Here is a 13,240-nt window from a genome sequence, read left to right as displayed (position 1 = left end):
CTTCCCTGTTAATGTTTTGCTGAATGCTGCACTGAGACCCTCAGTAATTGAGTCACCTTTATAAAGGAACTGCTGATCGTTTTATGATAAAATAATCCTGGACTACTCACTTGAGCTATTTGATTTAAAGGGTAACTAAATGTTCAACAAACTTGTGACACGTCATAGTGACATGTCAGAAGTTTTTATTGGTGGGGGTCCGAGCAATGAGACCCCCACCAATTGCTAAAACGAATCGACAGAAGTGCTGTAAATCGACGTAGCAGTGTACAGGCTTTCCTAGAAAGTCTATGAGCCCGTACACCTCTACATCAGCTTTCCGGAAAAAGCCAAAACAGAAACTAAGTGGATCAGTGGTCACCCGAGTGCTTCTGCAGCATCATTTTAGCGATTGGTGGGAGTCTCAGTGCTCGGCCCCCCAGCAATTAAAATGCCTGACATGTCACTATGACATATCAGAAGTTTGATGAACGTTTGGTTACCATTTAAAGCAACATCATCCTAACAGAGCACTTAGTATCTACTTATGCATAGCCAATTCATAACCCTATAGCGTACACGCCTCAAACTGTTTAAAAGCACTGCAATTCTTGTAGGATGTAATCATCATAGTGGTTCCAAGGTATCTCGCAACTGATGTACTATTTCAGAGAAGTAAGACTTGAGATATATATATATATATATATATATATATATATATTTATTTTGTTACAGTAATGCTTGTGCAATGGACATAAAATGTACTTGTGATATCAATCATTTGGATTGTGATTCATGGAAATCTGACTATTGACAATTTTAAGGACTTATTTTTGGAAAAGCATAATTGTGTCTAAACATTCAAAAGCCTAGCAAACTAAATCATATATTGCAATGTTCATGAACCCCTTAAGCACCCCCTCCCCCCAGAAATGCTAAAAATCTTTGACAATATCTTAAACAAAGCACCATTGAACCTTAAATAATAATTTGTGTAATTTCTAGGTTTAGAGTTCCTTTAAACACCATCTCTCAGTGTTTACCAACATCTTTTAAGACTGCAGGAACATTTTTAATAAACTTACAATTAGTAGTAGTAAATTCCCTAAACTGTTAAATGATTATTTCCAAATGCACAAGACTATCTTGCAATTGGATTTTGCCCAGTACCTCCTATATTAGGGGTCAAGTCTTTGGGGTCATGGCAAAAGCCCACAACTAGTGTGGTAATTATTAGTAAGCAGCTGCAAAAGTAAAGCGAAGGACCAGAGCGGTTTGCCTCCTTCCCCACTTTAACAATAAAAACTGCAAACATTTTTACCCAAGACTCTTAAGGGGACCAGGAGTAACTTGTTCCGTCACAGAGAAAACTACAAATTTAACCAACCACCAAGAAGATTAAGTAATAAAAACTGGGGTCACTTGCCATATTCAGCAGAAACCAGACACACGCCTAAAAAAATGCATTTGCAAATATCGGAATATACTGGTTCATACTGGCGAACAAAAGCAAGGTAATCTCCACTGGCCAAAAAACAAAAGCAACAACAAAATAAACAAACAAGCTATAAACTACATATAACCTATATCTGAGGGGATTTGCAATGTACAGAGAGAACATTTTTATCATCAAACTAAATCAATACATAGATTTTCAAATAATTAGCAATTTACAAACTTATAACTGAAATGTTTAAAGTTATTAATCTATACAGGAAACGTAATCTATAAGATTGCCAAATCTTACAAGGTGTTGCATGCTGGAGTGCTCAAAGCCTAGACTAATTCTTTCAACCATTTTAGTCCCGCCAAGTACAGGGTCATTGTGAAAAAACTTGAGGTGCTTTAATAAATACCCTTGTCTTCCAGCACAACAGGGGTTAACTTTATCGATGTATAATATACTGAGGTAGATAGTGTGCCAACACAAACACAGATTAAAAATAAAATTAAAATCACTACTCCAGCTCCTCACATTTATTAATAAAAAAATGTACATGCACTTTGTCTGTGTGTGTGTATATATATATATATATAGACACATAGATACATACACATATACACACACATATATATATATATATATACACACACACACAGATATTTGTTTTTTTACTATCAAGCTAATTAAGTGTCTGTACAGTGATCTTCATTATATTAAAATAAATACAATTTTCTCTTAAGAAAAATCTGTTGAATTACAAAAAGTAACCTGACAATATATACTATTATTTCTGCCATTTCCACTAAACGTGTAGTGTGTTTTTTTTTTCTTTTTTTAAATTTTAATGTTATTTTTTTTTTAATGCAAGGGGTTTTATTTTATTTTTTAATTTAAACTTTCATTTTGATAGGGCGGGGGATAAATTCTTGACATAAATTACAGTTCAATGCATAATTTATAGGCACTGTAAAATAGGCTGAATGTTGCAATGAAACATTGGGACTTTTATTTGAAAATATTGCCAGACAGTAGTGGAAACAAACGTATTTTAAGATATAGGGTATAATTTAAGGCGCCCAGCTCAGTTTTAGCAAATTTGAATACTATCCCTTTAGTATTAACTGTAAGATTGTCCGATAGGCGACCTGTAAAGTATATCTGGCGCAAGGGGAAGTGTGGTAGTGTTAACACGGAACAGTTTGGGAATTATTTTTTGTAGTAGAAACTACATACCGTTATTCCTCAATGAGATTGTTAAAAGTCCCTATATAAAGTCAGGACAACAGTGTAGAAAAGGAGTAGGATATTATGGAAAAGCAGCATATCTGTGCCACTTACAGAAAGATTTGTCTCCTATTGCTGGACCAGTACAAACTAGTAATGGTCACTAGAAGTGATCCCTTATAGGGACCTGCCAAAAGATGGCCCATTCATTTCTGACTCTTCTAGCAATTGGGGTTTCTTAGTTCAACTTCATTTCATGGTGAAGTTCAATTCCTTCCGTAAATTTCCACAAGGAAAGTTAGACGGTGTATAGACTAAAGTACACGTATTTGGCTAAAGAAAAAAATTCAGTCATATGACATAAATGATAAGGTAAGGTTATACAAAGCAAGGTATTATAAAGTTGTAGGGGGTTTTATGGACCTACAGAGTCCTGTATATGGTCATGTAGCAGCGATCATAAGAACAGAATGAGTAATAATAAGGAAATATACAGAGAGTATCATAGACGTTAAATACATGCAAAAAGAGAAACATCTTGGGGAGAAGTATAACTTAGGGAGAGGAACTCAATCAATAAGGGGAGTTTATTGAATTGAGCAAAATGCCATGAAGAGGGTAACACCAGATTCAGGTGCAAGTCACTTGTTACACGTGAAGCACTACTAGAGACTATAACCAGAGATGTGGGAATTTAGGGGTACAAAGAGTGTCATTCTGATATACTGGAAATATCGGAGCTCTACTTTTAGCACTGGTAATCTTATAGACCTCATATTTCATGTAGGGCGGCTGCTGATAAAACGTTAAGGTGACTTACACACAGAGTAGTAGTGAATTTGGCTGAAGTTACTAAACTTGGGCAGATATGAAAGTAAATGAATTATAGAGAATAAATTAGTTCAAACAATTTTCCTTTTGTCTCACAGTATACGGAGCGTAATGGAAAGCCTGATATATGCATCTCTTCTTGAATTACAACATTATGTGTGTTTAATCAAAAAAATTGCCAACAAATTCCAGCATGCCTAAAAAAACAATCACCGGGAACAGTTCAAAACTGTTTAATGTATTATGTAAAAATCTCTTACACAGGTATGTGTATGAAAAAAAAGGCAGAAGAAAAGTATATTCCAAAAATATATTTTGTGTTCTGTTCATAAATTTAGACTTTGAAATAATGTATAACCAATTATTAGATCTTGTGACAGGGAATTTTTACCATCAGATAAATAAATATCGCGTGTATATATATATATATATATATATATATATATATATATATATATATACACACTACTTGTAGTTCACACCAGACAAGAGACCTGATAGAAGAAGCTTTTGCACAAACCACAGGAGCTGGTTGTGACCAGTTACCGGTATAGATAAAACCTTACATTAATACGACATCAGTCTTTTGAAGTGGATTCTAATTTATGGGATAACTCAATTACTTTACCGAACCTTAGTTGCAGTTTGTGTAAATTAAAAAAAAATAAAAAAAATCTTAATATTGAGTAGATGAGCAATAAGATTGTGATGTAAATGAAAAGGAGATGGCAAGAGATTGCTCCTTTTTGGGTCTAATTTTGAATATATCTGACAAATGAATACCAACTATCCCAAAGGTTTGTTTAAGCTGTACAAACAAAAGTCACCCCAGAAACTTCCAGATTCTAGACCACAAGGTGAACAACTGGAAACCATACACATTTTCAGAGGAGGAACATGGGTATAGGTGCACAATTTATGCACCTCAAGTACAGGCTCAACAAGCGATATGTTTTCTGTAGGGGAAATTCAGCAGGTCAGGAAAATGACTAGAAGGCCGGGCCAACATATAAGTTACACAAACTTCACCATGTTCGATATTCCACGTGAGGTAAAACTGGCTGGTCTTTATCCGGAATATCTTCACTTCTTTCTGTAATTTATCTGAATTAGACACTCCCAATGTTCTCGACCTGGTTCAGATAGCTTCACTGAGGCTTAAATAACCTTAATCCATGAGAAATAAAGATAGAGCTTTAAATGTTGCCTTCTTTTAGAGTTTCAGTTTTATTACGTTTGGTGTGTGCCTTAATGTCATCCAAATGCTTTTACTTCTCTTCCACTTGTAATCATTGCACATGTTTACCTTGCTAGTATGAGAAGCCACTGGAAATAAATAGGCAATAAAGTGTAGGTGAAAAAATGGAGTTTCCTCCTGTTATGTCTGTTCACAGTTTCGCTTTCGCCCAATAGTCAGCCTGTCAAGTGAATAAAAAAAAAAAAAAGCAAAAACAAAAACTCACAAGACCATACAGTCATGAACCCAATGGGACGATGAAACATTCAAAACCTGAAGAGGGCATGGTGTTTTGATGTTCTAGCCATGGGTATAGTTCTGTCCTGAGATTTGACGGAGGATATTTTACTTTCAGAGGGTAGGCCTCTGTGTGTTAGGAAGGGCTGGACCGCGGGAGGGAGAGAATGCGTCCATTTTTCCTACTCCCGTTCATGTGGGTGTAGGGTATGTGTTCCTCATAGAGGTTCCCTCGCTGTCCCTCATCCCGTAATGAGCATAAAGATGGGTCTAGAGGGGTGCTTTCCATGTTTTCAAAATCAATCTCGAGGTCATCAGTCTCAGGTGGTTTATTTTCTTCACTGTAGTAGAAGGACATCTCATGGAAACTAGGATGCAGATCATCCTTTAGCATATGAATGATCTCCAAGAACGTGGGGCGCATCTTGGGATTATATTGCCAGCACATCTGCATCAGACTGTGCCTGTAAAACAGAAATACATTTAAGGAGTCACATTTAAAATAAAAAAACTAGTACATCTCATGTTTGTGCCATGGATATAATCAGAGTCTATTATTTATAGGTTACGAATGCTACATCCTGCTGCTTCGTGACAGCTTCATTACAGAGACCATTCCTTGAAGGGTTTTCTTGCCTTAGTACGCTTTTAAAAGGCAAGGGGCAAGAAAGCAACAAGGACTCTTCAGTGCAGCATTGGTTAAACTGTAATTTAAATTTCTGACCCAAGCAATGAGCATTTTGTATTATAACAGGCTGAGTGTTGAGGAATCAACCTCCACTTATGCCATCTAGCCGTAAATATAATTTGTTTAAAGAGATATACTGTTTCTTTAATAGCATGTCTTGAAACTTACAGTCTAGGGTGACAGTTTTCTGGCTGTTCCAGGGAACCCCCATCCATAACAAACTTGAGCACTTGCTCATTGGATAACCCCTGGTATGGCTGTTCAGCCAAGCTGGTTATTTCCCAGAGCACTACACCAAAGGACCTAAAAGAAAGGTAAATGGTTGCGACTATAAATGTCAACTTGCAATTTTGAATTAGGAAAAACAAGAAATTAGTCGATAATAAAGGTTTTCAACTTGTTCTCATACCAAAAGGAGGAGAATTGTTATCAATAATAACTAGAGACACTCTGTCACCATCGCCAGAGAACAAGATGTGTTGTGAGGCAGTATAATAAACCTTTCATTCAGGAGCATTCGAGGGCACAGTGGTTAGCACTGTTGCCTTGCAGCAATGGGGTCCTGGGTTGGAATCCAACCAAGAACAACATTTCATGGTCTTTATATGTTCTCCTCGTGTTAGCGTTGGTTTCCTCTGAATACATGTCTTCCTCCCACACACCCAAAAAACTAATGTCCCAATGGGTACAGGGACCAATGTGAGTGATGGCAATAACTGCACAGTGCTGTGAAATAGAGTTGCGCTATATACAGTGCATTTGGAAAGTCTTCAGACCCTTTCACATTTTGTTATTTGGAGGCCTTTTGACAAAAAAAAATATTTCACGTTTTTCCCCATCATCCTCCACTAAATACCCCATAATGACAAAGTGAAAAGAAAATGTAATAATTTCTTTGCAAATTTATGAAAAATAAAAAATTAGCATGGACATAAGTATTCACACCCTTTGCTAGGACACTTGAAATTTAGATCTCGGGGCCTCCAGTTTCTCTAAATCATTTTTTAAATGTTTCTACACCTTGATTGGAATCCACCTGTGGTAAATTCATTTGATTGGACATGATTTGGAAAGACACACCCCTGTCTATATAAGGTGTCACAGCTGACAATGCATATCAGAGAAAAAACCAAGTCATGAGATGTAAAGAACTGCCTGTAAAGCAAGGAGACAGGATTGTGTGGAGGTACCGATCTGGAGAAGGGTACAAAAAAAATTCTGCTCCACTGAAAGATCCCAAGAGCACAGTGGCCTCCATAATGCTTTAATGGAAGAAGTTTGGAACAACCAGGACTCTTCCTAGAGCTGGCTGGCCCACCAAACCAAGTAATCGGGGGAGAAGGGTCAAGGTAAGAGAGGTGACCAAGAACCCAATAGTCACTCCGGCTGAGCTCCAAAGATCCTGTGTGCAGATGGGAGAAACTTCCAGAAGGTCAACCATCACAGGAGGACTCTCAGACTGTGAGAAACAAGATTCTGTGTTCTGATGAAACCAAAATTGAACTTTTTGGCCTCAATTCTAAGCGTCATGTCTGGAGGAAAACAGGCAGTGCTCATCACCTGCCCAAAACCATCCCTACAGTGAAGCATGATGGTGGCGGTATCATGCTGTGGGGGTTGGGACAGGGAAACTGGTCAGGAATGAGGGAGAGATGAATGGAGCAAAGTACAGCGATATTCTTAATGAAAACCTGATCCAGAGTGCTCTGGACCTCAGACTGGGCCGAAGGTCCACCTTCCAACAAGACAATGACCCTAAACACCCAGCCAAGACAACACAGGAGTGGCTTAGGGACAATGCTGTGAATGTCCTTGAGTGGCCCAGCCAGAGCTCTGACTCGAACCCTCGAATATCTTTGGAGAGACCTGAAAATGACTGTCCACCGACAGTCCCCATCCAACCTGACAGAGCTTGAGAGGATCTGCAGAGAAGAATGGCTTAAAATCCCCAAATCCAGGCGTGCAAACCTTGTGGCATCATACCCAAGAAGACTGGAGGCTGGTATCGCTGCCAAAGGTGCTTCAACTAAGTACTGAGTAAAGGGTCTGAATACTTATATCAATGCAATATTTTAGTTTTTACTTTTTAATAAATTAGCAAAGATTACTAACATTCTGTTTTCACTTTGTCATTATGGGGTATTGAGTGCAAAATTATGGGAGAAAAAAGCATATTTTTTTATTTTAGCACAAGGCCTCAACATAACAAAAATGTGAAAAAATTTAAAGGGTCTGAAGACTTTCCAAATGCACTGTAAATGAAAAAAATAAATTCTCTTAACCCCTTCCTGACATCTGCCGTATATATACAGCACAGGTCGGGTGAAGGAGTATGGAGCGGGCTCACAGGCTGTATCTTACAGCCGACACTAAGTGGTTAGAAACAGGGGGCGGCCCCCGGTGACGTTGAATCGTGCCCCCACCCTCCCGATCATGGGGTGCCAATGCTTGGCAAGGTTGATGAAGGTCCCCAAGGTCCGTTATCCATGTACTCCGGCAGAGCTTCAAAGGAGACGGTCAGAATAATGATATACTGAAATACATTAGTATTGTAGTATATCATACAAGAGATCCAACAATCGCTGGTTTAAGTCCCCTAGGGGGACTAATAAAAAAAAGTTAAATATAGTTCCCATTTTCCCCCAAGCACAATGTAAATTAAAAAAAAAAAAATTTTACATAACTGGTATCGCTGCATTAGTAAAAGTCCAAACTATTACAACATAACACTATTCAAACCAAACAGTGAAAAAATGTATAATTTAAATACGCCAGAATTGCTGTTTTTTGGTCACTTAACCCTTTCAAGACCGAGCTCATTTTGACCTTCATGACCAGCCCCATTTTCTCAAATCTGACATGTGTCTCTTTATGTGGTAATAACTCCGGAATGCTTTTGCCTATCCAAGCGATTCTGAGATTGTTTTCTCGTGACATATTGTACTTTATATTAGTGGAAAAATGTGGTCAATAAATTCATTGCTTATTTGTGAAAAACACCAAAATTTAGAGAAAATTTGCAAAAATTATGATTTTTCTCATTTTAAATGTATCTGCTTGTAAAACAGATAGCAATACCACACAAAATAGTTACTATTTTATATACTCCATATGTCTACTTTATATTTGCATAGTTTTTTGAACATTATTTTATTTTTCTAGGACGTTACAACGTTTAGAACTTTAGCAGCAATTTCTCACATTTTCAAGAAAATTTCAAAAGGCCATTTTTACAGGGACCAGTTCAGTTCTGAAGTGGCTTTGAGGGCCTTATGTACTAGATAGACCCCATAAATCACCCCATATTAAAAACTGCACCCCTCAAAGTATTCAAAATAGCATTCAGAAAGTTTCTTAACCCATTAGGCGCTTCACAGGAATTAAAGCAAAGTAGAGGTGAAATTTACAAATTTTATTTTTTTTGCTGAAATTAATTTGTAATAAATTTTTTTCTGTAACACAGAAGGTTTTACCCGAGAAATGCAACTCAATATTTATTGCCCAGATTCTGCAGTTTTTAGAAATATCCCACATTATCTAGTGTGATAATGGACTGAAATACCGGCCTCAGAAGCAAAGGAGCACCTAGTGGATTTTGGGGCCTCCTTTTTTTAGAATATATTTTAGGCACCATGTCAGGTTTGAAGAGGTCTTGTGGTGCCAAAACAGTGGAAATCCCCCAAAAGTGAGACGGTTTTGGAAACTGCACCCCTCAAGGAATTTATCTAGGTGTATAGTTAGCATCTTGACCCCACAGGTATTTTGCTATATTTATTGGAGTTTGTCTGTGAAAGTGAAAATCTACTTTTTTTCTGAAAAAATATAAAAAAAAATTATATTTGCAAGGAATAAAGATTAAAAAGCACCCCAGAACTTGTAAAGCTACTTCTCCCGATTACGCCAATACCCCATATGTGGTACTAAACTGCTGTTTGGACCCACGGCAGAGCTCAGAAGTGAAGGAGCGCCATTTGGATTTTGAAGCGCAGATTTTGCTGGATTGGTTTTCAGTTCCATGTCGCGTTTGCAACGCCCTGGAGTAAGCAAAACCGTGGAATCCCCCCAAAACTGACCCCATTTTGAAGACTACACCCCTCAAGGAATTGTTCTAGGGGTATAGTTAGCATTTTGACCCCACAGTTTTTTTGCTGAATTTAGTGGAATTAGGCCGTGAAAATGAAAATCTACTTTTTTCTGAAAAAACATAGAAATGTTTAATTTTGACAATGAATAAAGGAGAAAAATTACCCCAAAATTTGTAAAGCAATTTGTCCTGATTACAGCAATACGCCATATGTGGTAATAAACTGCTGTTTGGACTCAGGAGGGAAGGAACAATATTTGGCTTTTGGAGCTCAAATTTAGCTGGAATGGTTTTCGGGTGTCATGTCGCATATGCAAAGCCCCTGAGGTACCAAAACAGTGGAAACCTCCCAAAAGTCCCTTTAGGGGACTGGAACGAGCGATCATTAGGTTGCTGGTACAATACACTGCAATACTAATGTATTGCAGTATAATGTCATTTTACAGGCTCCTGTAACAGCGCGATCGCTATTCCTGTCCATTAGTCCCGGGTGTCAGCAGTAATACACAGCTGACACCTGCAGAATATGGAGCGTGCACAGCGCATGAGCCCGCTCCATAAATAACCCCTCGCACCACGACATGCTATTAAGTCGTGGTGCGCCAAGGCGTTAATGCGCAGCGGATGGTGCAAAGTGAAAATTAAAATTTGACACTGATATGCCATTTTAATGCACAATATATTGCGCCCAGTTTGTGCCACTGAAGACAAATACCTCATACAATGTTGAGCGGGTTCTCCCGGATATAAAATGTCATATATGTGGACGTAAGCTGGTGTTTGGGCACTCTGTGGGGCTCAGAAGGGAGGGAACGCCATTTGGCTTTTGGAGCGCAGATTTTGCTTGGTAACTGTTCTGTTTGGTGTTTTGCTGGTATTTCAGTTTATAATGTGGGGGCATATGTAATCTGTGCAGAGTACATCAGGGCATAATAAGAGGGTATAATAATGGTGTAAATAAATAATAATCCGCAGATATGTGGCCAGTGTCGCACTGATAAATGGCGCCCGATCTTATCCGCTTTTGGAACACTCTGCACATTTTGCATCGCCATATTCTGTGAGCCAGAACTTTTTTATTTTTTCTCCAACGAGGGCTTATTTGTTGCGGGACAATCTGTACTTTTCATTGCTACCATTTTAGGGTACATGTGATTTTTTTAAATCACTTTTTATTCGATTTTTTTGGAAGCAAAGTGACAAAGAAACATAAATTCTGACAATGTTTTTTGTATTTTTTTACTGCGTATATAGGTATGTATATAGGTATGTAGGTATATAGGTATGTATATAGGTATGTATATAGGTTTTTTATGTTTTGTGGCGATTGCGCAATAAAATCACTTTGATAAAAGAATTTATTTTCTGTGTCCCCATATTCTGAGAGCCATAACGTTTTTATTTTTCCGTCAAAAAAGCGGTGTAAGGGCTTGTTTTTTGCGGGACGGGTTGTAGTTTTTATTGGTACTATTTTGGGGTACATGCGACTTTTTGATCACTTTTTATTCTATATTTTGGGAGGGTTGATAACCAAAAAAAAGTGATTCTGACTGTTTTTTAATTATTTTTTTTGCGGTGTTCACCGTGCGGGAAAAATAATATTATAGTTTTATAGTTTGGGTCGTTACGAATGCGGTGATACCAAATATGTGTACTTTTTTTTAACATTTTCATTTTTTTCCTATAATAAAAGACTTATTATAGGAAAAAAAGCATTCTTTTTTTATGTAACTTTTATAACTTGTTTTTACACTTTTATAAAACTTTTTTATTACTTTATTTTTCACTTTTTACTTGTTTTACTTGAAGACTGGCAGCACTGATCGCTGCTATAATACATTACACTACCTAGGTAGTGTAACGTATTATAAACTGTCAGTGTGACGCTGAGAGTCACACTGACAGGAAGCTTATGAGAACCAGCATCCGGCTGGTTCTCATAGGCTGCTGTGCATGGCAGACCTGGGGGCCGTTATATGGCCCCCGGTTCTGCCTTGTAACCGACTGCAGCACCAGCAATCGGTCCCCGGGAAAGTTTGTTGTAGCAACAAACTTTCCAGTTTGTTATAGCAACAAACTTTCCAGTTCGTTGCTACAACACACTTTCCCTGCGATCACATGACCGGGACCTGAACTAATCAGGTCCCGATCATATCTCCGGGACCAGAGGCAGGTGATAACAGCGCGATCCGGGTGTCAGCGCTACTCTGAGACACCCGGATCGCGCTTTTAACACCCACCGTGAATTCACGTCGGCGCTGCACAGAGCCCAGCAAATGCCGACGTGAATATACAGTGGGCGGTCGGGAAGCGGTTAATCTCCCACACAAAAAATAGAATAAAAAGTGATCAAGAAGCCCCAAAATTGTACCAGTAGAATCTACAGCCCGCCCCACAAAAAAAAAAAAAAAAAAGTTATGGCTCCCAGAATATGGCGACAAAATACAAATTTTATTTTTTAACAATCAGTTTTTTCCTTGTAAAAGTAGCAAAACATAAAAAAAAAAACTATATAATTTTGGAATCGCAGTAATCATATTGACCCACAGAATAAAGTTAACATGCCATTTTTACCGGACGGTGAACACTACAGCCCCCAAAATGTTTCTCAGTTTTCCACTACATTATATGGTACAATAAATAGTGCCATTAAAATCTTCAACTTGTCCTGCAAAAAACAAGCCCCCATACAGCTATATCGACGGGAAAATAAAAAAGTGCCATTTGGAAGGTGAGAAGGAAAAAAAACGTACGTGAAAATCCGAAAAAATGGCTGCAGAGGGAAGAGGATAAAAAACCCCTTCAACTAGTGAAAATAAAGTGATAACACTTAGTTTCACTGTAGCCAGTAAAAAGGTAGCCTTTTTGGCCACTGAATGTCAGCACCTGACGCTGCAAAATTTTAAAATGTTTAAAAAAATGGAAAATATGACAATATAAATAAATGACATAAAACAAATAGTTGGGGAAAAAAAGAAAATTAAAAATCATGTTCTGAAGATATTCTCAAAATAAGGCTTGAATTAGGTTTTTCAAAATGCTTAACCCCTTCCCGACATTTGACGTATCCATACGCCAAAGTCGGGTAGGGGAAGTATGGAGCGGGCTCACGGAGTGAACCCGCTCCATACGATGCGGGTGTCGGCTGTTTGTTACAGCCGACACTTCAGAGTAACGAGCGGCATCGCGCTCGATCCTGCTCGCTTAACTCGTTAAATGCTGCGGTCAATAACGACCGCAGCATTTAAAACGTTAGATAGAGGGGGCGACCCCTTCTAACAGCTCATTGCGCCCACCGCAACGCAATTGCTTAATAGTTGCCTGTCAGAATCATGATATACTGCAATACATTAGTATTAAATGAGTTAAATAAAGTTTTTTTTGTGTAAAAAAACAAAATTTCTATATTAAAAGTAAAAAAAAAAAAACCTTTTCCCATTTTCCCCTAGAGCATAGTAAAAAAATAACAAAATAAATATAATTGATATCGCCGCGTCCGTAAAAGTCTGAACTATT

At 37.9% G+C, this 13,240-nt stretch overlaps 1 protein-coding gene across 1 annotated transcript in view; it reads right to left on the bottom strand.

Moving 5' to 3' along the window:
- Positions 1-4,686: 4,686 nt before the first annotated feature.
- INSR (insulin receptor) overlaps positions 4,687-13,240 on the bottom strand; it is a 136,641-nt gene continuing 128,087 nt past the window's right edge. The window contains exons 20-21 of the mRNA XM_075825294.1: positions 5,809-5,943; positions 4,687-5,416 (exon numbers count right to left, since the gene is read on the bottom strand). Coding sequence (XP_075681409.1) covers positions 5,089-5,416; positions 5,809-5,943 — 463 coding nt within the window. The 3' untranslated portion in view covers positions 4,687-5,088. The remainder of the gene's footprint in view (positions 5,417-5,808; positions 5,944-13,240) is intronic.

Source organism: Rhinoderma darwinii, chromosome 1, assembly GCF_050947455.1.
Source record: "Rhinoderma darwinii isolate aRhiDar2 chromosome 1, aRhiDar2.hap1, whole genome shotgun sequence".
Lineage (NCBI taxonomy): Eukaryota > Metazoa > Chordata > Amphibia > Anura > Rhinodermatidae > Rhinoderma > Rhinoderma darwinii.
The sequence above is the reverse complement of the archived record's forward strand: the minus strand, read 5'-3'. Positions and strand labels throughout refer to the sequence as shown.